The 23696-nt window shown below is 60.4% G+C and overlaps 3 protein-coding genes across 3 annotated transcripts in view; 1 reads left to right on the forward strand and 2 right to left on the reverse strand.

Moving 5' to 3' along the window:
- The window catches only part of SSBP4 (single stranded DNA binding protein 4), an 11915-nt gene extending 5299 nt beyond the window's left edge, over positions 1-6616 (reverse strand). Inside the window, exons 1-7 of the mRNA XM_041425225.1 lie at positions 6526-6616; positions 5008-5080; positions 4815-4876; positions 3613-3697; positions 523-590; positions 382-427; positions 238-277 (exon numbers count right to left, since the gene is read on the reverse strand). Of these exons, the coding sequence (XP_041281159.1) occupies positions 238-277; positions 382-427; positions 523-590; positions 3613-3697; positions 4815-4876; positions 5008-5080; positions 6526-6581 (430 nt within the window). The 5' untranslated portion in view covers positions 6582-6616. The remainder of the gene's footprint in view (positions 1-237; positions 278-381; positions 428-522; positions 591-3612; positions 3698-4814; positions 4877-5007; positions 5081-6525) is intronic.
- Positions 6617-6927: 311 nt separating this feature from the next.
- On the forward strand, positions 6928-9722 carry LOC121347067. Its single transcript, XM_041425375.1, has 3 exons — positions 6928-7736; positions 7921-8773; positions 9071-9722. Exons 2-3 carry the CDS (start codon positions 7944-7946, stop codon positions 9183-9185), a joined length of 945 nt encoding a protein of 314 aa, XP_041281309.1. The 5' UTR covers positions 6928-7736; positions 7921-7943; the 3' UTR covers positions 9186-9722.
- A 2556-nt stretch (positions 9723-12278) lies between these two features.
- On the reverse strand, positions 12279-14233 carry GDF15 (growth differentiation factor 15). The gene is made up of 2 exons (XM_041425363.1): positions 13776-14233; positions 12279-13075 (listed from the first exon to the last, which is right to left on the reverse strand). Exons 1-2 carry the CDS (start codon positions 14095-14097, stop codon positions 12279-12281), a joined length of 1119 nt encoding a protein of 372 aa, XP_041281297.1. The 5' UTR covers positions 14098-14233.
- Between the last annotated feature and the right edge of the window lie 9463 nt (positions 14234-23696).

The raw sequence follows: 23696 nt of genomic DNA on the forward strand, positions 1-23696 counted from the left end.
ACACCCCCAAATTCCAATCACCCCCCCCAATCCCAATTATCCCCCCAAATCCCACTCACACCCCAAACCCCAATCACCCTCCCAAATCCCACTCACAGCCCCCCAAATCCCACTCATGCCATCAAATCCCACTCACATCCCCCAAATCCTAATGACACCCCTCCAAATCCCACTGACACCCCAAATCCCACTCACCCCACCCCAAATCCCAATGTCCCCAAAAGTGCACCCCAATACTCACCACGTAATTCCCAGGGGATGAGGAGGAGTAGGCGATCTGGGGGGACAAAGGGGAGTCAGCAGGGGGGGGAAAGGGGGGCAGCACCCCCATAGGACCCCCCCTCAGGGTATTCCCCCCCCTCCCCAAATCCCAAAACTTACGGAGTTGGCGTTAGGGTTGGGCCAGGGCCCGCGGCCACCGGGACCCCTGGCAAGGCAAAGGGACAGTGAGGGGGGGTCCTGCCGGGCCCGAGGCTCCCCCCACGCTGGGGGGTCACGGGGGGGAGGGCACGGGGGTCTTACATGTTCATGGTGGGCATTCCAGGGCCGGCCAGGGAGCTGGGGGGGGGGCGCATCCCACTGCCGTAGCTCTGCCGGGAGAGGGGGGGGTCAGCAGGGCTGGGAGACCCCCAGCACTGTCCCCACCCTGTCCCTGTCTCCGTCCCCACCCTGTGCCCCTGTCCCCAACCGCCATCCCTGTCCCTATATCCCCATTCCCTGTCCCCAACCCTGTCCCCAAAAGCCATCCCTGTCCCTATATCCCCATTCCCTGTCCCCATTCCCTGCCCCTCTTATCCCATCCCTGTCCCCACCCACGTCCTTATTCCTGTTTCCCTGTCCCCACCCCTGAATTCCCATTCCCGTTCCTTTATCCCTGTACCCCATCCATCCCTGTATCCCCATTCCTGTCCCACTGTACCCATCCCCACATCCTTGTCACCCTGTTCCTGTAACCACTTCCACCCCTGCATCCCTGACCCTGCCGTACCCCAGTACCCCATTATCCCTGTATCCCAACACCCCAGTACCCCATTATTCCATTATCTCAGTACCCCAGTATCCCGCTATCCCAGTACCCCATTATTCCATTATCCCCTTATCCCAGTACCCCAGTATCCCCCCACCACCCTATCCCCCTATCCCAGTACCCCCCATCCCATAATCCCAGTACCCCCCATCCCATTACCCCAGTACCCCCTATCCCATTATCCCAGTGCCCCATTATGCCCCCTCCACCCGGGGGGCCCCAAGCCCCCCACCCCCCCAAGCCCACCGCCAGCCCGTGCGGGGATGGGGGGGGTCCCGCGGTGCTCGGGGGGTGCCGGGTTGGGGACAGGGATGGCGATGGTGACACCCCGTGGCACGCGGGTCACGGCTGGGTGACAGCCAGGCTTGGTGACAACGGCACCCCATGGGATCCGTGGGGGTCCCGGGGGGCGGGGGGGGTCCCAGGCTGTGTCCCCTCTTGGGGACCCCCTCTGCTGCCCCAGACACAGCGACAGGGACAGGCTGAGGCCACTGCTGCCCCCCAGCTGCAGGGGTGACACCCCTGGGGGTGACAGCGCTGTCCCCTCAGAGCAGGGACAAAATGGGGACCCCCCCACCCCGTCCCCCCCCATCGCTCGGTGATGCAAAGCAGAGTTGCCATGGCAACAGGTTGGGGAGCTGCGGCTCCTCCCGCGGGCTCAAGGTCAGGAGGGAGAAAATTGGAGGTGGGGGGGGCACACACAGGTGGGGGACAGTTTGGGGGCTGCTCACCCCCGGGGGGGACCCCAGACCCCGCTGTGGGGCAGCTGCTGCCAACACCCACCCCCATCTGCTGTGCACAGGCTGGACCCCCCCCCCCAAATTTTAGGGGGTCACCAGGATTCTCCCGGGGGTCCCGATGTGCCTGGTGGGGGGGGGGGATGGAGCAGCACCCCTGGGGACATGAGGGGGCTGCACCTCCGTGCTGGGACCCCCAGTTCAGCCCAGCTGGGCACTGGGACGGGGTCAGGGCTGCGTGGGGCACCCCAGCGGGCGCGGGGGGGCCCGTGGGGCTCCCCCCCCCGAGCTGTCCCCAGCTCTGCCAGGCAGCAGTGCCATGGCAACGTGGCCTGACCCGCGCCATGTCCCCGGCGTCACCGGCACCGCACCGGCAGCCTCATTAATTCCAGCATGGAAATCAGCTCTGCACAGCGCTGGGGGCGGCGGGGGGGGGGTCCTGCTGCAGCCCCCGCGGCGCCAGCGCGACCCCACGGGACCCCACGGGGGTCAGGGGTTTCCTGGGGGGCAGCAGCTCCGCGTGGGCCCCGCAGGGTCCTGAATCCAGGGGGCACGGAGGGTCCTGCAGCCCCCAGAGCCCCCCCCCCCGGCACTGTGGGTGTCCCCCCAGGGGACAGGGACCCCCCACCCAGCACCCGCAGCATCCCATCTGCATCCCACGGGGGCATCCTGCACGGCACAGCATCCCTCATCCCGTGGGACTGGGGACAACACAGCATCCTACAACATCCCACAGCATCCTACAACATCCCACAGCATCCCCCCACCCAGCACCCGCAGCATCCCATCTGCATCCCACATCACCCCACAGGATCCTACAACACCCCACAGCATCCTACAACATCCCACAGCATCCTACAGCATCCCACAGGATCCTACAACATCCCACAGCATCCTACAGCATCCCACAGGATCCTACAACATCCCACAGCATCCTACAACATCCCACAGCATCCTACAACATCCCACAGCCTCCTGCATCACCCCAGAGCCTCCTGCATCACCCCACAGAATCCTGCATCACCCCAGAGCATCCTGCATTATCCCAGAGCATCCTACAACATCCCACAGCCTCCTGCATCACCCCACAGCTTCCTACATCACCCCTCAGCCTCCTGCATCCCGTGGCATCCCCCATCCCAGAGCACCGTGGGCTCCACAGCATCCCACATCCCACAGCCCTGTGGATCCCACAGAACCCTGCATCCTGTGGGGCTGCGGACCCTGCATCACCCACAGCACCCCACAGCATCCCACAGCACCCTACAGCACCCCATAGCATCCCCCTGCATCCCACAGCATCCCACAGCACCCTACAGCACCCCATAGCATCCCCCTGCATCCCACAGCATCCCCCTGCATCCCACAGCACCCCACAGCACCCTACAGCACCCCACAGCACCCTACAGCACCCCACAGCATCCCACAGCACCCTACAGCACCCCACAGTATCCTGTGGGACATGGATCCTGCATCATCCTGCATCCCATGGGCTCTGGATCCTGCATCCCACAGCACTGTGGACCCTGCAGCACCCTGGGGACCACTCCCCACCCCGGGGACCACTCCCCACCCCGGGGACCACTCCCCACCCCAGGGCACGGCGCAGCCCCCCCCCCCGTGCCTGGCAGGGGCAGGGACACACTGCCCCTGTGCCAATGACTGAACCCCCAGAGCTGGCACTGGGAAGGAGCAGAGCCGTTCTGAGGGGGGGTCCCCTCAGTGTGGGGGGGTCCCACAGAGCCCCAGTCCTGCAGTGACACCGCTGGGGAGGGGTGACACCCCCCCCCACACACACAGCGAGAGCCTGGCGGGGGACACGGACCCCCCCCGTGCCGAGGCACTCACGTAGTCATGGAAGGCTTTGGCCTCGCTGGAATGCTCGCAGGTCTCCCGGCGGTCCGGGGCGGCGCAGTACAGATCCCAGAAAACGCTGGGAAAACGGGACGGGGTTGGGGTGGGGGGCGGCGGGTGAGGACCCCCCCCACACAATTTACACCCCCGCCCCCCTCCCCAGCGAGCCCCACGTGTCCCCGGTGGGGCGGGGGGGCTGCGGCCGTGTCCCCCCCTCGGCGGGGGCCTCCCGGCTCAGCCTGTTTTCCCTGGAAACGGTCGCTACGGCCGGAGCCCAAATTCCTGGGACTTTACATCAGGCTGCAGCATCCCGGGATGGGGAGGGGGGGTCCCCTGCCCGAGCCCCCCGCCCTGGGTGTGGGACAGCACAGGGGCCCCGTTTGTTTCTGGGTGCTCCCCGTGACACCGCTGGGGGGGGGGGACCCCCCCCCCCCCACACACACAGCGAGAGCCTGGCACTGCGCCCATGGTGAGTGAGGGGGGGTCCCTGTCCCCAGAGGGGGGTGACAGTGGGGGATGGGCACACCAGGGCACGCTGGGGTCCCCGAGGGGGGGGCACCGAGCCAGGCCCCCAGGGATTAACCCCCCCTCACCGCTGCCCTGTGAAATAGGTCACCCACAGATCCGGGGCTGGCAGCACACAGGGACCCGGGGGGGGTTCCCGGCGCCGGAGCCCAAATTCCTGGGACTTTACATCAGGCTGCAGCATCCCGGGATGGGGAGGGGGGGTCCCCTGCCCGAGCCCCCCGCCCTGGGTGTGGGACAGCACAGGGGCCCCGTTTGTTTCTGGGTGCTCCCCCCCCCAGGTTTAGGGGGTGCCGGATTAACCCCCCCAAAATCACCAACTGATCAATCACTGCCCACCCCCGAGCCCCCCCACTCTCCTCGGGGGGCTCTGCTGGGCCCCCCCCGCCCAGTGCGGGGGTCCAGCCCCGGGGCTGGGAGCCCCCCCAGCTCCTCTCTTGGTGCCAAATTGGATCCAGCTGGAGGAGCCGGGCGGGGGGGCCGGGAGGGGAGGGAAAGGGGGGAGCCCCCAAATCGCTGATGGGAAAAGCAGAGGGACAGGTTTATGGGGTACGAGGTGATGCGGTGGCAGAACGGGGGGTGGGGAGCGGCTCCCAGACCCCCTCCCAGCCCTTCTGTCACAGGAATGGGGGGGATTCCCCCCTTTCCGACCCCCCCAGACCCCAACTCACCACCACCAGGAGTGCAGGAAGCCGGGGGGCTCCCCCAGCGTGATGTTCTTCTCCCATCGGATCTGCAGGCAGGGACACGGGCGGGGGGGGGTCAGTGGGGAGGGGATCAGCACCCCCACCAGGGGTGGGAGGGGCTCCAGGACCCCCCGTGGGTGGGATGGGGGGGTCCAGGGGTGCCGCCCTCCCCCCTTACCTCCGACAAGAAGGTCTGGGCGGATTTCTGGGCCCCCACGTGCAGCAGGTACTCGTAGACGTAGAGCGCCAGCCTGGGGGGACAGGACGGGGACAGGGACAGCGTCAGGGAGCGGCCACCCCCGCGGTGACATCCCCACCCAGCGGACCCCGAGGGACGGCCAGGAGGGAGCCCCCCGCTCAATCAGCGCGGAATTAACGAAGGAGGTTCGATGTCACCTCCCTGCGAGGTGACACGGGTGGCACCGAGTGACTCCCGCGGGTGGCACCGAGTGACTCCCGCCGGTGGCAGCGAGTGACTCCCGCCGGTGACACCGCACGCCCTCCACGGCAGCACGGCCGGGGTGGCTCCAGGACAGGCGACACAACCCACACAGGATGTGGCTCAGTGCCACCACGCGTGTCCCCGGGGCTCCGTCCCCTCCCGGGACCCGCGGGGGTCCCAGCCCCGGGGGGTGCCGCCCCCGGGGACCGCGGTGGCCTCGGGCACGGGGACACAGCAGGACAGGGACAGCGGGGTCACCGTCCTGGGCACCGGGGGAGCATCGGGAGCCCCGGTGCCATTCCGGTCCCCGTTGCCCCGGGGGATGGCACGGCCGGGGAGGGCTCCCGGTGCCCTCGGGGAGGCTGCGGACCGGGCACATCCCGGCGCCCGGTAGCCCCGGGGGATGGCAATGCCCGGGGGGATGAGCCCGGCTCCCGGTGTCCCGGAGGATGGCAGAGACCGGGGGGCACAGCCCAGCTCACCGTGCGCTCCCGGCACCCTGGCGGATGGCACGGCCCGGGGGGATCATCCCGGGTCCCGGTGCCCCGGGGGATGGCACGGTCGGGGAAGGGGCATCCCGGCTGCCGGTGCCCCCGGGGATACCGGGGAGATCAGCCCGGGTCCCGGTGCTCCCGGTGGCCCAAGATGTGGCAATAGCCGAGGGGCACATCCCGGCTCCCGTTAGCCCCGGCGTGATCGCGACTCCCGGTGCCCCGGGGGATGCCACGGACGCCGGCACATCGCAGCTCCCGGTGCCCCGGGGGATGTCACGGATCGAGAGGGATCATCCCGGCTCCCGGTGCCCCGGAAAGCCACGGACCGGGGGGATCATCCCGGTTCCCGGTACCCCGGGGAACAGCACAGATCGGGGGGAATCATCCGTGCTCCCGGTGCCCCGGGGGATAGCACGGACCGGGGGGATCATCCCTATTCCCGGCGCCCCGGGGGATGCTACGGATCGGGGGGCTCATCCCTTCTCCCGGTGCCCCGGGGGATGCCGCAGACCGGGGGGCTCATCCCGGCTCCCGGTGCCCGGCTGACCCCCGCCGCTCCCGCTGCCCCGCGGCTGCCGGTGCTCCCCGGCGGGGCGGGGCCGGGGGGTCCGCCCGCCCCCCGATCTCCCCCCGCTTTTCCCGATCTCTTTCCCCCCCCCCTTCCCTTCCTTCCCGCTCCGTCCCCGCTCCCCCGGCGCCCGCCCCGGCAAAAACTTCCGCGCCCCGGCCGTCCCCCGCCGCCTCCCGGCGCCGCACTCACTTCTCGCGGGCCTGGCCGTCCGAGGGCACGCCGGAGCCCTTGCCCTTGGCGTACATGGCGCGGCGGCGGCTGTCAGCGGCCCCGGGCCCGGCCACGGAGCACGGAGGCGAGGGGTGGGCAGGGAGGGGCAAGGACACGAGGGGGGTGGGCACCCAGGGATGGGGGAACACGGGGGATCAGGGACACGAGGGGGTTGAGTTAAAGGGGCAGTGGCACGAGGGGACACGGGCACGGTGGGCACGGAGGGACACGAGGGGGTGGCACGAGGGGTACAGGGGGTGGACATGTGGCAGGGTGGGCACGGGCGCGAGGGGGTGGGCACGGAGGGACACGGGCGAGAAAGGGTGGGCACGGGCATGAAAGGGTGGATATGGGAGGGGGGGGACACGGGGGACACGGAGGGACACGGATGTGACAGGGTGGACTTAAAGGGGCAGCGACACGAGGGGATGGGGACAGGAGGGACACGGAGGGGCACAGGGGGGTGGCCACAGACACGCGACACAGGGGGACACGGATGTGACAGGTGGACGTGGGGGTGGACACGTGCGAGGGGTTGGGCATACATGGACACGGACACCACGAGGGGACACACGGACACCACGAGGGGACACACGGACAGGGATGGGAGCAGGGAGTCACGAAGGGACTCGGACACCAGGGGGCGGGCACGGACACGGTGTGACACCGGGGGGACACGGCGGGGACACGGAGGGGACAAGGGTGGACACAGGGCAGTGGACGTGGAGGGACACGGACACCGGAGGGGGCTCGGACATGGGGAGGGGACACGGACATGATGCACTCGGGACACTGAGCTGCAGACACGGGGAGGCGACACCGGGATGGGGACAGCCACCCTGCCAGGGGACACAGCCACAGAGTCCCCTGGCTCCCACCCGGCCCCGGGGTCTCCTCACACTCGGGGGGTCCCTGTGCTGCCTCAGGGGGGGGTCTGTGTGCCCACGTGGGTGTCACCCCCCCCCCTCGGGTCACAGGGGTCACCGGGACACTCAGCCAGTGCCAGAGGGATGCTCAGCACCCCAAAAACGACCGGGGGGGGTCTGGCAGGGGTCAGGGGGTGCTGAGGTGGGGGTGCTGCCCCCCTGCCCCCCCCCCCCGGGGCCGGCTACGCCCTGGCAGGGTGACACGGGACAGCCGGACCCGCCTGTTCCTCTTCCCCACACCAGGCAGCAGCGGCCGGAGCGCAGGCGAGTGGGGCTGCCGTGGTTGGGAGGGGGAAGGGGGGCAGGAAATGCCCCGCTGGGACCCCCAGGAGCTGCCCAGCCCCGCACCAGCGGCAGCGGGGTGGGGACTGCACTGGGCTGCACTGGTTTGCACTGGGAGGGGGGATCCGCTGGCAATGGGGGGGTCCTGATTCCCGTTTCCCACCAGGCTCCCGCTGCAGTGGAAGAACCATGGGGGTCCCCGCGGCCCCGCTGCTGCTGCTGCTGCTGCTGCTGCTCCCGGGGAGCCCCTTTTTTATCGTGTCGCCGTGTTTCCCCTTGCTGCTGGGCGTTTCCGATGAGCTGGACCTGAGCAACAGGAGCAGCGGCTGTGCCGAGCTGGACTGGGGCCCGTTCCACCGGCAGCGCCGGCTGCTGCTGAGGAACAACGGCATCGAGGCGCTGAACCCCTCGGCCCGCCTGGGACCCCGGCTGGAGGAGCTGGACCTGGCGGAGAACCGGCTGCGGGAGCTGCCCCGCGGCTTCTTCAGCAACGCCACGGCCCTGCGGAGCCTGAGCCTGGAGGGGAACCCCCTCCCCGCCGTGCCCCCCGCCGCCTTCCAGCCCACGCTGAGCTCCCTGAGCGTGTCGTGCCGCTGCGACCTGCTGGGCACGGTGCTGGCACCCTGTGCCCGCCCGGGCATCACCTGCCTGTGCCTCACATCCCACGGGCATCCCTTCAACGTCACGGAGTTCCACGGCCGGGAGTGCGGGCCCGGCGCGGGGCTGGCGGCCGGGGTGGCCGCGGGGGTGGCCGTGCTGGTGGCAGCGCTGGTGGCAGCGCTGGTGGCCGCCGTTCGGTACCGGCGGAGGAGAGCGGGAGCCGCGGTGGGCGGCGTGGGGAGGGGGAAGCGGGATCCCGCTGGAAACGCGCGGCAGCCGCGCTACATCAGCCGGGACACCGGGAGCGGCTCCGCCGATGTCACCGACGGCCCCGACTACGAGAACGTGTTCGTGAGCCCCGGCACGGCCCCGGGAGCCCCGCGGGGATGGGCACCGGCGGGGCAGGAGCCGCGCTACAGGTGAGGCTGCGGCACAGGGAATGGGCATTCCGGGGATGCTCCATGCCCTCCCTGCTGGGCTGTGCCCTGGTGGGTTGTGCTGCCCTCTGCGGCCTCATGCCACTCCATCCTGTGCTGAACCTGCCGTCCCATCCATCCCTTTCCATGCAGTCCATCTCAGCCCATCCCATCCCATCCCATCCCATCCCATCCCATCCCATCCCATCCCATCCCATCCCATCCCATCCATCCCACCCCATCCCATCCCATCCCATCCATCCCACCCCAACCCATCCAACTGTCCCCCCTGTCCCCCAGCCCCCAGGTCCTGCTGGATGAGGATTATTTCCTGGAGAGCAATCCCGGGGACCAGCCCATCTACGCCAACACTGTGTGCCCCACCGAGGACATCTACATCATTCCTGACCAGTGAGGGGCTGGGGGACCCTGCCGGGGCTGGGGGGACCCCCTGTGTCCCCCACTGCTGCCCTTTCCCCGGCTGTCCCCCAGCCCAGAGGGGACAGGGACATTCCCCGCCGCCGTGCAGGGCTCCCACGCACATCCCGCGGGAGCGCCTTTTGCAGGGGGGATTTTTTTGGCAGCCCCAGTCGCCTCCTTCGCCCCGATTCTCAGGCGGAGGTGAGGGCTGAGCTGGCGTTTCCTCCCGGGGCTGCGGCCACCGACCGCGGGGACACCGGCTGCCACATCCGCCACCGGAGCCTCGGGGCCAGCGCTGGAGGAGCGGGGCTGGAGGAGCTGGGCTGGGCTCGGCCTGGCTGAGCTGGGGCTGGCTGAGCGGGGCTGGGCTCGGCCTGGAGGAGCTGGGCTGGGCTCAGCTGTGGAGCTGGGCTCAGGACTGGAGCTGGGGCTGGGCTCAGCCTGGCTGATCTGGGACTGGACCCAGCACTGGCTCAGCCTGGCTGGGCTCAGCCTGGAAGAGCTGGGACTGGGCTCAGCCTGGAGCTGGAGCTGGGCTCAGGACTGGAGCTGGGGCTGGGCTCAGCTCTGGAGCTGGAGCTGGGCTCTGCCTGGAGCTGGAGCTGGGCTCTGCCTGGAGCTGGATCTGGGCTCATCCTGGCTGAGCTGGGAGTGGACCCAGCACTGGCTCAGCCTGGCTGGGCTCAGCCTGGAAGAGCTGGGTCTGGGCTCAGCTCTGGAGCTCGGACGGGACTCAGCACTGGCTCAGCCTGGCCGGGCTCAGCTCTGGAGCTGGGTCTGGGCTCAGCCTGGAGCTGGAGCTGGGCTCAGCTCTGGAGGAACTGGGACTGGACTCAGCACTGGCTCAGCCAGTCTGGGCTCAGTCTGGAGCTGGGGCTGGGCTCGGCCTGGCTGAGCTCAGCCTAGCTGAGCCGGGCTGACCACAGCCTTGGCTTCCTCTTCCCCTTTCTGGGCCGATGGAGAGCGTGGGGTGTGCTGGCCTGGGGACGTGCTGGCGGTTGGGGACATCCGGTGGCACCTGCTCAATCTTTTCCTGCGAATTCTGCTGCTTTGGGGAACAAAGAAAAAGCTCCTTTTTTAAATCCTCCTGGTGGGACCCCGTGCTGTTGGGACACAGGGACCCCATGGTTTGTCTGGGTGTCCCCCCAGTCCCTGGGAGGCTTCACTGTGCCCCATTAAATGGTTTAATTATCTCTAATTACCCGCATAGCTCGTGGTCTGTGGGAAGCCCTGGGCAGGATGTGGGGTTTTCCTGGGGGCTCCCAGAGTCTGTGTCCCCAAATTGGGGGTCCCAAGGGAGCAGACCCTCAGGAGCAGGTGCCCAGAGCCCCAAAGTGGGGGTCTCAAGGGACCAAAAGCCAGGTTTGTCCTGTCCCTGCCCCCTGTCCCCAGAGAGGCCGTCCCCACAGCTTGTATCCCCCAGTCCCTGGTCCCCAGAATCCCCAGCCCAGAGCAGAGATCCCACATCCCACCTGCCCCAAGCCCAGCAGGAGCTGCTGAGGGACTGAGCAGCCCAGGACACCCCCGGATCACACTGGAAGAGGGGACAGGAAGGATTTGTGACCAGCAGAGCCACCCCATGGAGCCACGGGGAGGCCTTGGGGACACCGTGTGCGCCACCAACCTCCGAGGGGGGATCCCCCCCATCCCTTTGGTGCCCGCGGGGTCCCAGGGCTGGAGGCACCTGGAAATGGGGCAATGGTCACCTCCCAGCTGGACGTCACCCCCAGGGGTGCCCAGCGCCCTTCCCAAGGACACAAACAGCTCAAAGGTCTCTGGGAGCAGAGCCCAGGCATTACTCACACGCTGGCACTGCAAAGCCGTGAGGATTTACCAGCAAATCCACATGGAGGCAGATCCCAGGGGAGCTGAGGGTCCCAGGAGCAGGGGTCCTGTCAGAGACCCCCCCCCAGGTGTGCAGGAAGAACAGCCAGAATCCCTGTTAAAATCACTTTATTCATTATTATTACATCCTTTTGGTTTTATAGAAATATATAAAATAGAAAACCACAAAACCCTCTCCCTCTTCCCCCCCCGCCAAAAAAAGGATATTTTGCTATAAAATACAATAAGTTAGAAATAAATAACTGGGTTGCATAAATAAGTCTCTGAGCAGAGAAGAAGGTTTGGAGTGAGACACCTGGGCACAGACCCACCCCAGCCCACTGGGGGCCTCTTGGGTGGGAAGGATCCACCTGCTCAATAAAATATGGATTTAAAGTAGAGAAGAGACAGGGGAATAAGTTATTTTGGTAGACAGTTCACAACTGGAGATGCTGGGGCTGAGCTGGGTGGCAGAGCTGGAGACCCAAGGGCTGAAGCAGAGCCAGGGCTGGTGTAGAGTCACTTGGTGCTACAGGAGCTGGATTTTGGGATGCTGGAGCTGGAGACTCCTGGCTGAGCCCAGTGCCGGATCCAGGGCTGGAATCTCTCGGTGCCACAGGATTTTAGGGTGCTGGAGCTGGAGACTCCTGGCTGAGCCCAGTGCTGGATCCAGGGCTTCTGTGGAGTCACTTGGTGCCACAGGATTTTGGGATGCTGGAGCTGGAGACCCCAGGGCTGAGCCCAGTGCTGGATCCAGGGCTGGAGTCAGTTGGTGCCACAGGATTTTGGGATGCTGGAGCTGGAGACTCCTGGCTGAGCCCAGTGCTGGATCCAGGGCTGGTGTGGAGTCAATTGGTGCCACAGGATTTTAGGATGCTGGAGCTGGAGACTCCTGGCTGAGCCCAGTGCTGGATCCAGGGCTGGAATCTCTTGGTGCCACAGGATTTTGGGATGTTGGAGCTGGAGACCCCAGGGCTGAGCCCAGTGCTGGATCCAGGGCTGGAGTCAGTTGGTGCCACAGGATTTTGGGATGCTGGAGCTGGAGACTCCTGGCTGAGCCCAGTGCTGGATCCAGGGCTGGTGTGGAGTCAATTGGTGCCACAGGATTTTAGGATGCTGGAGCTGGAGACTCCTGGCTGAGCCCAGTGCTGGATCCAGGGCTGGCGTGGAGTCACTCGACGCCACCGGATCTGGATTTTGAGATGCTGGATCTGCCAGGAGTCAGGATGGCTTTTCCCCACCTGGATGGGCAAAGCTGGAGCTGTCAGGCACAGTGGCACCTGGTGACCAGCATGTCCTCGAAGAGGCTGGACACCAGCCTGCCCTCGCTGTCCAGGTGCATCAGCACCATGGGGTCGTAGCCAGCGGGGACACAGCAGGGCGGGGGGGCAGCCTTGGACAGGGAGTGCACCCTGGATTTGATCTGGGCGTGCATGCTGGCCGGTTTGTAGTTGTGGGGGCAGGAACCCTCGCAGAACCTCATGTAGTAGCTGCTGGGGGCGATCACCCAGTCCGACCAGCCGATGTCCTGGAAGGAGACCTTCAGCGACTTCAGGCAGCACTTCCCGTCGCTCTTCCCGCACTCCTCCTCCAGCCCCCGAGCTCTCCTGGCCGCCCGAGGTGCCTTCTCCAAGGTTTCCACCTCCAGCAGCAGCGTTTCCCCCCCGGAGGTGGCCAGGGCAGCAGAGATGTCGGTGTTGAAATCCATCTCCAGGCGCAGCGTGCCCTCGGGCCCCTCCACCCAGGGCTGGATGGCTCCTGTCAGGTCCAGGCTGCGGGAATCCCAGCGCAGCTCCTGGCTGTGCAGGAGCTGGGGGGTCCCCTCAGCCCCCGGCAGGGTGTAGATGGTGACCCGCGGTGGCACCGAGGCGCCGGGAGGGGACAGCGGCTGCTTGAGGAGTTTCAGCTCCGCCCGCACCACGCGGAGCTGCCGGTGGAAATCCGCGGTGCGGGACAGCAGGAGGTGGTAGCGGTAGGGACCGAGGGGCTCCCGGTGTCCCTGGGGGTCCCGGTGGCCTTGAGAGTCCTCACGTCCCTCGGGGACGTCCAGCCAGCGCAACACTGCGGGGACAGAGGTGACAGCTGATGTAAGAGACGGTAATTAATTCCTCACCAGCCCAGGCGTGGGATCAGCTCCGGCCAGGCAGCCAAGGATTTGCTTCCAGGGAATCACCCACATGCTGAGGGATGCTGGAAATTCCAGCATCCCATCCATTCCTGGACCCCCAGGCTGGAGGGTCTCAGTTTTCCCGGTGCCAGAAAAGGCGTCCCAGGACCCCCTGGAGCACCCCCACCCAGCCCCCGAGTGTCCCCACCCAGCCCAAGCAGCAGGAGGGGAATTATTTAAATTTTAATATGAATTAATATCTTTAATTATTTAAATCTCCCCACCCCAGATGCAGATAAACCCCCGAGCTGAAGCTGGGGATCGGGGGGCTGGCACCTCACCTCCTCCTCCTCCCGCTCACCCCCAAATCCCTCGAGCCCCCCTCCGAGCCCCCGAGCTGCCGCTGATCAAAGCTTCCATCCCCACCCCCCCGATTTTTTGTGCTTTTTAAGCAAAACGCCTCCAGCGCCGGCTCCTCCCCGCTCGCAGGGCGAAGGAAGGAGCAGGATAAGGATGAGCGTGGCCACCGTGCTGCATGCCCGGTCATGTCCCCAGGCAGAAGGGTGACATTCCCGAGGGCGGGACACGCCGGGACACACACGCGTGTCGCGGGCCGCGAGGGACGGGGGGTGACACGGAGCCGCGGCCACTTACAGGTGGGGGTCAGGCGGTGCAGCCGCCGGCTCCTGGACGCGGCTTCCTCCTCTTCCTCCTCCTCCTCCCGGCTCCGGTTCCCCGCCAGCTCCGCCACTTTGCGCTGGTAGAGCCGCTGCGCTCTCTGGATGCTCTCCTGGTCCAGCTGGCGGCGGATGACGGGGGGAGCTGGCATCCCCAGCCGCTCCAGGATCTCCTTTTTGACGGCTTCCAGCTGGAACCTGTCCTGGTCCCACGTGTGGGGCCGGGAATCCGCGGCCGAGAGGAGCAGCAGGAGCTGCAGGCAGCTGAGAGCGGCGCCGCGCATCGCTGCCCTCGGCATCCCGCACAAATCCCGCGGCTTCGGGGCAGGATTTGCTCCCAAATCTTCCGCAAAGGCTGGACGCGCTGCTGCCGGCGGTGCTGCCAGGGGAATGAATGAATGAAGAGGACCAGACCTGACTTTATAGGAGGCGAACTTTGCCCGCCCTCCGTCCCCCCTCCCCGGAGGGTGACGCCGGAGAGAACTCCCAGCAGGAATCTCTCCTCTCCGCTGGGATTTCCACCAGGAGCTCTGGAGCCGGGTGATGTCTAAGCTGGTTTGTAGCTGAGGAGATAAAAAAATATGGAATTCTCCTTTTCGGACACAAACCTTCCCCTTGTAGCTCCCGTTTTCCCCAGGGATCGCACGGCTCGGAGAATCCCCCTCACCTCCGCTGGTGATGGAGAGGGGATGATGTGCGCTGCAGGCAGCATCCCAAGCACGGATTTCCCATCCTCGCATCCTCAGCCACCTCTCCTGCCCGGCACCTGGCGGGTCGGGTCGCTGTTATCGCGATCCGCCCCTTCCCAAAATCCCACCGGAGCGGGCAGGCGGCAGCTCCCGCGGGAAGTGCGGCCGGAGCGGGGGAAGGATCCGCACCGGACCTCGTCCCACCGGACAGGTGCGGCCGGGGGATGGGTTCCTACCGAGCCTGGGTCGTTCTGAGGCAACCGTGGCCGGGGTTACGTCATCCCAAACGGAGGCAGCCGGGATGGAGCCGGGCACGCCGGTGGCACGGATCCAACCGGGCCACGTGTGCCGGGCAGCGCCGTGCCAGAGTGGGGCTGGGCAGGAGGAAATCCAGAGTGGGGGCGACCCCCAGGGTGGGCACAGCACCGCCCCTCTCCCAGCTTCTCCTCAGGGATGCTTGGATAGGAAAAACGTGAGCAGAGGGATGAGGAGCTCCCGGTCGCACGGGGAAACGGGCAGGTCCCCCCGGGGCAGGCGAGGCCGTTCCCGAATGTGCTGAAGTCGATCCAAGCGCCTGGGCTGCAGCCCAGGGAGGAACGTGCCCCTAAATCCCGGGATTTAGGGCTGTTTGTCCCCGGGGCTCGGCTCCAACCCTGCCCCGGCTTTTCTCACCCGCTTGCTCAAGGGGTTGCCTGAGGCAAAGCCGAGACCGAGAGTTTCACCCTAAAACGCGGGGAAGGAGAAGTTTGTCGGGGTGACCGGGGTCGTGGGGAGGGGATGGCCCCGGCCCTGGCTCTGCTGCCCTGCTCTGGATCCGTCCTTGCAGCAGGGTGGGTGAGGAGGAGCAGGAGCCCCCCCAGGTCCCCATCTCACTGCTTTTCCCTTCCCACCTCAGAAGGAAATCCCACAGGGAAACCTGAGGTTTATCTCCAGGGCTTGATCCCACGTGGATTTGGGCACCTGGAGTGGCGCATCACCCATCCCTCCAGCAGCTGGGCAGGGATGAACTCCACAGGGAATTCCCAGAGCCCCAAGGCTGCTGTGATTCCTCTCCCAGGGATTTTATCAGCCAGGGTGATTGCAACCCTCCAACCCCCCAAATTCGGGAGGAAAGGAGAAGGAGCATCACCCCAGGAAGGCACAAGGGCAGAACCACGACACCATTCCCTCCCCTCCGGACATCTCCAGTCCACACCAGGCACCAGCCCCCTCCACCATCCCTGGGTGCCAAACGTGCTGATCCAGAGCCAAAACGGAGCCCTTGGCATGTCCGGGTGCAGGAAGAGGCCCCGACCTCTCCGGTGTCATTGAGCAAGACCCGTCAGAAACCCCGAAATCCCCAAATTCTGCTTTTGCAATGGATTTTCTGCGAGCCCCACATCCAGGAGTGACGCACTGCGAGAGCATCAAAGGTTGCTGGAGCCGGATGTTTTCCCCCAAAGGCGCCAGCAGTGGAAGCCAGAGATTTACAGTCCAGCAAGGGCCATAAAAGAGGGATTTTGGGAGCAGTGGTTTGATCCTGAGTGAGAGATGATGAAATGTCCCAGCGTGTCCTCACCAGCCCGCGTTGCGCAGCCTCTGCGTCCCACGTTTCCTCAGCTCTTCCTGGACACGCTCAGCGCTGGGAGGTCAGGTTAATGGGTGCCTTTTCCCAGCAGGATGAAGGTTCCTCTCCAGTTAATGCATCCCACGGGGGTCCCTCATCTCGGCACAGCTCTCCTGGCACGGATCTAGAGCAGGGGATTGCTGGGGTGGGCTGAGGGTGAGGAGGATCCAACGCTGGGAAGTCCAGGAGAAGCTCCACTTGTGCACTGCTCAGCCTGGAAAGGTGTGGAAGTGCCCAAGGCCAGCTTGGATGGGGTTTGGAGCACCCTGGGACGGTGGAAGCTGTCCCCGGCAGGGATGGGCTTTAAGGTCCCTTCCAACAAAACCATTCCATGATTCCAAAGAAATAATGTTTTTCCTTTCTCCAGGTGCTGGTGGTCGGTGGGGAGCCTGGTAAGGACACAGAGCAGGAGGCTCCAGGGGGCTTCAGCTCCCCAAAAATGCAGGAAATTCCCCACAGCTGCCCAAGCTGGCAGAAACTTTGGGGGTTTTTGCAGAGTTCCTTATCACAAGTGGCAAGAGGGGAAGTTCTGCCTTCCAGATTTTAGGGCTATCAGTTCCTCACAGCTGTTGAGCAAAGGATCCCCAAAAAGCGCCCAGACACCTCTGGGAATTGGTGGCATCACCCCTGGGAGCCACAGAGCGGGATCAGGTTCTTCCCACATCCTACAGGACCTCAGTGCTCCCCAAAACCACTCAGGCTGAGCAAGGTGGGTGCTGCAGGGAGGATATTCCCTGGAAAAAAAAAGGCAGTTCATGCTTTCCCGTGGTGTTTTTCCAACCAAAGGACGAGAAAAGCTGGCTGCTGGCAGCACACGAAGCTCCAAGCAGCTCGTGGGGCTCGGCTCCAAGGGAAGCTGGAAGCTCCAGGAATTATTTGGGATGAGAAACCCCAGGTGGGGTTTGCTCCATCCCACCTCCTTTCGGGTCTGGAGAGGGAAGGGGGACAGGGCTCTCCCTCTGCTGCCAGCATGGGATGGTCAGGAAGGCACAGCCGTGTTTTCCCAGCGCTGTCACGACGGATCAGCAGAGCTGAGGTGACCTTTGGACGTTTCTAAATCCGAGACAACCGCGACGGGTCAGGCAAGCAAAAAAGCAGCTTTTGCTTGCCCCCCTCGCAGCAGGAATCGAATTTTTCTGCCTCTGCCGCGAGTTTACGGCATCTCCCAAAAATGAGACTTCTGCTCCACTTGGACAAAGACATTCCTGCCTGGGCTGCACCCGCGGTCAAAGATTAACTCGGATTCCCAGCCCCCCTCAGCCCGGGAAGGGCAGGAAATGCCTCTGGTCCGACCACCAAAAATGGAAATGTGCCTTGGGAAATCCTCGCTCGCCCCAGCATCACCTTCCTCTCGGGGATGCTTTGGCTCCAGGATGTTTTCTGTTTCCTTCTCCTGGATGCAGGAAAGGGTTTGGGTGCCTTACCTGGACAGAGGAGAAAATGGCATGAAACTCTGCAGTGAGGTATGCTGGGAAGTGTCAAACCAGCCCTGAGCAAAAGTGGGATCTTTGGAAGAATTCTTTTCCTGTTCACTAAGAGTATTTTTAAATGACTGATTAATATTTTTTTTTTAACTCTGAGCATTCCCAATCTAAACAGCATTACTTTCCAGCAAATGGGGCCATAATTTTTGTTATTTTTTGTTGTTTTGTTGGCCATTATTTTTCTTTTTTTTTTGATTGGAGAACATTCAGAGGACAAAAATTGTATGATGGGCTCCCCTGGACAGGGATTTCCAGGTGGGAGCCGTGCTCTGCTGAGGAGGATTTTCAGTGCACAGACATTAAATAGAATATCTTGAGGGCATCATGGAGCTGGATTTCCTGATCCTTGTGGGTCCCTTCCAGCTTGGGATATTCAGGAATTTGGATATTGAGAGAACAAGCCTGGGCAGGACTGATGTGGTGGTGGTTGAGAGGCAGCTTTAAAATCAGCTTTTCCTTCCTGCTCAATCTCAGCCTTCCAAAGTGCCATGAGAGCCCTCTCCATTCATTTTTGGTGTAGATCCAGGAGGAAATCCCAGGCCAAGGCTTTTGGGAGCGTTGGGATCCCTTGGGATGGTGCTGCTGAGCCCAGGGAGCCAGACCAGCTCTGAATCCTTGGGGGCAAAAACGGATGAGCAGAGGGAAAAAATGGATGGAGGGAACCAAATCCAACCTGGGCACACACCAGAGCAGGATTTCTTTTACCAAGAAAACCCTGAGGACACAATAAAAGGGAAGGATAACCTGGAAAGTTCTTTAAAACTGTAGAATTTTAATTGTGGATGTTCTAAATTGTGGGAAAAATGGATGGAGGGAACCAAATCCAACCTGGGCACGTCCCAGGGCAGCATCCCTTTTATCCAGAGCAGAAAGACAACCCCAAAACTGCCTTAAAACCGTCGGACTTTAAGAGCCCGGGTGATTTTTTTGAAGCACAAAACACAACTGGGGACGAGGAGGGTGCAGGGGAGGATTTGGGGAAGCGGCTGAGAGAAATAAATGGATTTATTCGTGAGCCCCGAGGCTACACAGGCCCGGCGGGAGGGAATTGGTGAGGGGCACGCAGGGCTTGGAATCGGCCAAAAAAAAATAAATTAAAAAAAAAAAAATCCCAGCGCTGGGGAGCCCTGGAAGGGGGAATTGTTATTAATTCATGGGGATTGAGTAATGTTAATTAATTGGTTAATTGATTGTTTGGTTATTCTTTAATATTTGGATGAAATCTGGACTGAAATTGATGATTGAGTTAATTATTTGACTATTATGTAATATGTGTATTGAATTGATGCTAGTATTTATAATTTAATCAATTATGTAATTATCCTTTCATATTTATATTAAATTTATGCCAATACTTACAATTTAATGAATTATTTAATTATGTCATTATTCTTTATTATTTATATCAAATTCATACCAATGCTTATCATTTAATTATTTAATTATGTAGTTATTCTTTAATGTGTATATTAAATTTATACCAATACTTATAATCTAATTATTTATTTAATTATGTAGTTATTCTTTAATCTGTATATTAAAATTTATACCAATACTCATCATTTAATTATTTATTTATGTAATTATTCTTTAATATGTATACTAATTTTATACCAATACTTACCATTTAATTACGTAATTATTCTTTAATAGTCATATTAAATTTATGCTGATATTTAGAATTTAATGTCTTATTTAATGACTTAATTATTATTTAACAGTCATATTAAATCTATATTAATATTTACAATCTAATATATCTATATGTATATGGATATGTATATTTAATGGGGAATTATTATTATTTTTAATAGGGAATTACTATTATTTATAATGGGGGATTATTATTATTATTATTATTATTATTATTATTATTATTATTATTGGAATTATTATTATTGGAATTATTATTATTTTTATCTATAAACCTGGCCCAGCCAGAGCAGCATCCCTGGCACGGGGAGGGAATTCCTGGGAATTCTGAGCTGCTGGGAGGGCAGATCCTGCCCCGGGGTGTGCCTGGGATGTGCTGGAATGTGGAGAAGAATTCAATTAAATTAAAAAAAAAAATTAAATTGATTTTTAAGTTTAAAATTTAAAGTAGATGTAATTTTTCAATTTGAAAATTAAATTTAAATTTAAATTAAAAAATTTAAATATAAATGAACTTAATTTTTAAAGTTAAAATTTCAATTTAAATTAATTTTTAAAGTCAAAATTTCAACGAATTAAAAATCTTAAATTTTAAAATTAAATTAATTAAATTAAAATCTTTGAGGAGCCAGTCCACCAAAGGGATCTTCTGCATCAATCTCTGCATCTCCACCAAGGAATCCAAGCGGGATGCTCCATGAGGAGCCTCCTCACCACTGAAAAAACCCCTTGGCTGTGTCCCCAGGAGGTTTAAAATGAATTAAAATTGGCGAAGTCGTCGGGCTTTGGCAGAAATCCTGCCTCAGGGAGGAGATCCCGAACTTCCCGGAGCGTGCTGGTGGGTGGAATTAAATTCCACCTCCAAGGAAAGGCTGGAGAGCTCGGCAGGATCACCATGGCAGCTCAGGAAAAAAAAAATTTAAAAACTTAAAAAAAAAAAATTCTAGAATTAGGGTATAAAAAAATCAGAGAAAAAGCAGAGATTCCAGAGGAATCCAGCGAGGTTTTCCTTGCTGATCCTTGCTCCGGACAAAAATCACACCTGGAGCAGGGCTGGGACCTCCCCGAGCCCCCTTCTGCCGCCAGGGTGCCCCGGGGTAATTAATTTTAATTACCCGGGGTAATTAATGAATCCAGCTCCATCCTGCTCCTCCCGTGGAGCTGCGGGCGGAGTGACACCAAGGCGGGGCTGTCCCCTCCCCGGTGACACCCCCTGCCCTGCCACCAGCAGCCAGGGGACCAGGGGAAGCCCCCAGGACCAGGCTGGGGCTGTGGAGGGTCTGCAGCTCCCGGGTGTCCTGGATCAGGCTGGAATTACCCATTCCTGGATCCAGGTGGAGATCTCCAGGTGTTCTGGAATTATCGGGGATTATCCAGTTTTGCACCTTCCTGGACCAAGCTGGAACTGTCCAGGTGTCCTGGATCAGGCTGGAGATCTCCAGGTGTCCTGGATCAGGCTGGGATTATCCACTGCTGCACATTCGTGGATCCAGGTGGAGCTCTCCAGGTGTCCTGGAATGATCTGGGATTATCCAGTTTTGCACATTCCTGGATCAGGCTGGAGCTCTCCAGGTGTCCTGGATCAGGCTGGGATTATCCACTGCTGCACATTCGTGGATCCAGGTGGAGCTCTGCAGGTGTCCTGGAATTACCTGGAATTATCCAGTTTTGCACATTCCTGGATCAGGCTGGAGCTCTCCAGGTGTCCTCGATCAGGCTGGGATTATCCACTGCTGCACATTCGTGGATCCAGGGGGAGCTCTGCAGGTGTCCTGGAATTACCGGGAATTATCCAGTTTTGCACATTCCTGGATCAGGCTGGAGCTCTCCAGGTGTCCTCGATCAGGCTGGGATTATCCACTGCTGCACATTCGTGGATCCAGGGGGAGCTCTGCAGGTGTCCTGGAATTACCTGGAATTATCCAGTTTTGCACCTTCCTGGACCAAGCTGGAACTGTCCAGGTGTCCTGGATCAGGCTGGAGATCTCCAGGTGTCCTGGAATGATCTGGAATTACCCAGTTTTGCACTTTCCTGGATCAGGCTGGGATTATCCACTGCTGCACATTCGTGGATCCAGGTGGAGCTCTGCAGGTGTCCTGGAATTACCTGGAATTATCCAGTTTTGCACATTCCTGGATCAGGCTGGAGCTCCCCAGGTGTCCTGGAATTATCGGGGATTATCCAGTTTAGGTGGAGCTCCCCAGGTGTCCTGGATCCAGGCTGGAGCTCTCCAGGTGTCCTGGAATTATCTGGGATTATCCAGTTTTGCACATTCCTGGATCAGGCTGGAGCTCCCCAGGTGTCCTGGATCCAGGTAGAGCTCCCCAGGTGTCCTGGAATGATCTGGAATTACCCAGTTTTGCACTTTCCTGGATCAGGCTGGAGCTCTCCAGGTGTCCTGGAATGATCTGGAATTTCCCACTTTTGCACTTCCCTGGCTCTCTCCAGCTGCACCCTCTGGCTGTCCCGGGTCCCTCCGGGTCCGTGCCGGGTCATTCCCTCCCTGTTTCCCGGATCAGTCCGGAGCTGTTGGACCCTCCCCGTGTCCCGGATCCCGGGGTGGCACCCTCGGCTGTCCCCGGGGTGACACCGAGCACGAGGTGCCAGGGTGGCAGCACCATCTGGTGGCACCAGCCCTCCCAGTCGGGACCAGTTTGCTCCCAGTCAGGACCAGGGGCAGCAGGAGCAGAGAGAGAGAGAAGCCCTAAAGCTGCCAGCACCGAGTTTCCATCCCTGGAGGGGGGAAAGGAGTGGGTGTGACACCTGGGGACAGGATTTAGGGGTACAGGAGTGGGTGTGACACTTGGGGACAGGATTTAGGGATGAAGGAGTGGGTGTGACACCTGGGGACAAAAGGAGTGGGTGTGACACCTGGGGACAGGATTTAGGGATAAAGGAGTGAATGTGGCACTTAGCGTGACACCTGGGGACAGGATTTAGGGATAAAGGAGTGGGTGTGACACTTGGGGACAGGATTCAGGGTTAAAGGAGTGGGTGTGACACTTGGGGACAGGATTTAGGGTGGACAGGGGAACAGCTTTGTCCCAACCACCACCTTTAAAACCAACAAGGCTGAGAGGACGCTTGGAGTCAGAGTCAAACTCTTTTATTTCCTTTGAAACAGGGGCTCAAATCCTCAGTTACAAAGTCCAGTCTGGCAGTAGAAGCTGGGACCCCCGAGCCCCTCGGGGACATCGGGATTGTTGGGATTTACAAGGCACTGCAAGAACACAACAGAAACCCTGACGGGCTGGGGTTGGTGCTCCAGGAGTCCTGGCAAGCACGAGGTGACACCTGAGATGCCCACACAGACACGGGGTGGCTTCACGAGGGACACACGCAGGAGCTGAGGCTGGGAAAGGGTCAGGAGGAACACCTCGCCCCAAAAGGACACAGCCAAACCCTCAGGATTTGGGTTAACCCAACCAAAAGTGAGGATGGAACACCAAAACCCGCAGGGATTGGGTTAACCCAACCAAAAATGAGAATGGAGCAGCAAAATCTTCTGGATTTGGGTTAACTCAACCAAAAATGAGGATGGAAGAGCAAAACCCTCATGGTTTGGGTTAACCCAGCCAAAAGTGAGGATGGAGCAGCAAAATGCTCAGGAGCTGGGTTAACCCAACCAAAAATGAGGATGGAACACCAAAACTCTCAGGAATTGGGTTAACCCAACCAAAAATGAGAATGGAGCAGCAAAATCTTCTGGATTTGGGTTAACTCAATCAAAAATGAGGATGGAAGAGCAAAACCCTCATGAACTGGGTTAACCCAACAAAAAATGAGAATGGAGCAGCAAAATCCTCAGGATTTGGGTTAACCCAACCAAAAGCGAGGATGGAACACCAAAACTCTCAGGATTTGGGCCAAACCAACCAAAAGTGAGGATGGAATGGCAAAATCCTCAGGATTTGGGTTAACCCAACCAAAAGCGAGGATGGAACAGCAAAATCCTCTGGATTTGGGTTAACTCAATCAAAAATGAGAATGGAGCACCAAAACTCTCAGGATTTGGGTTAACTCAACCAAAAATGAGAATGGAGCAGCAAAACCCTCAGGAATTGGGCCAAACCAACCAAAAGTGAGGATGGAACACCAAAACCCTCAGGATTGGGGTTAACTCAATCAAAAATGAGGATGGAGCACCAAAACCCTCAGGATTTGGGTTAACCCAACCAAAAGCGAGGACGGAGCAGCAAATTCTGCCTGCTGCCTCTGGCAGGTCCGTGCACACCTGGGGAACCCAGTGCAGCCTCTGAGGAAGCACCCACAGATAAAAAATGGGGATTCCCACCAATCCAGGGGGGTTTCCAGCCCAATTTTCCCACCCACCCATCGGGAAAAATTCCATCCCCACGGCCCCATCCTGCCTCCCAAAGGTGAGCCCAGCACAAGGCACGCCCTGATCATCAAAGTGAACATTTGTGATGGAAGGGGCTGGTGCAGCCCAAAACCTGAAGGTGGA

Source organism: Onychostruthus taczanowskii, unplaced genomic scaffold (assembly GCF_017590055.1).
Source record: "Onychostruthus taczanowskii isolate IOZ18803 unplaced genomic scaffold, ASM1759005v1 scaffold112, whole genome shotgun sequence".
NCBI classification, from domain to species: domain Eukaryota; kingdom Metazoa; phylum Chordata; class Aves; order Passeriformes; family Passeridae; genus Onychostruthus; species Onychostruthus taczanowskii.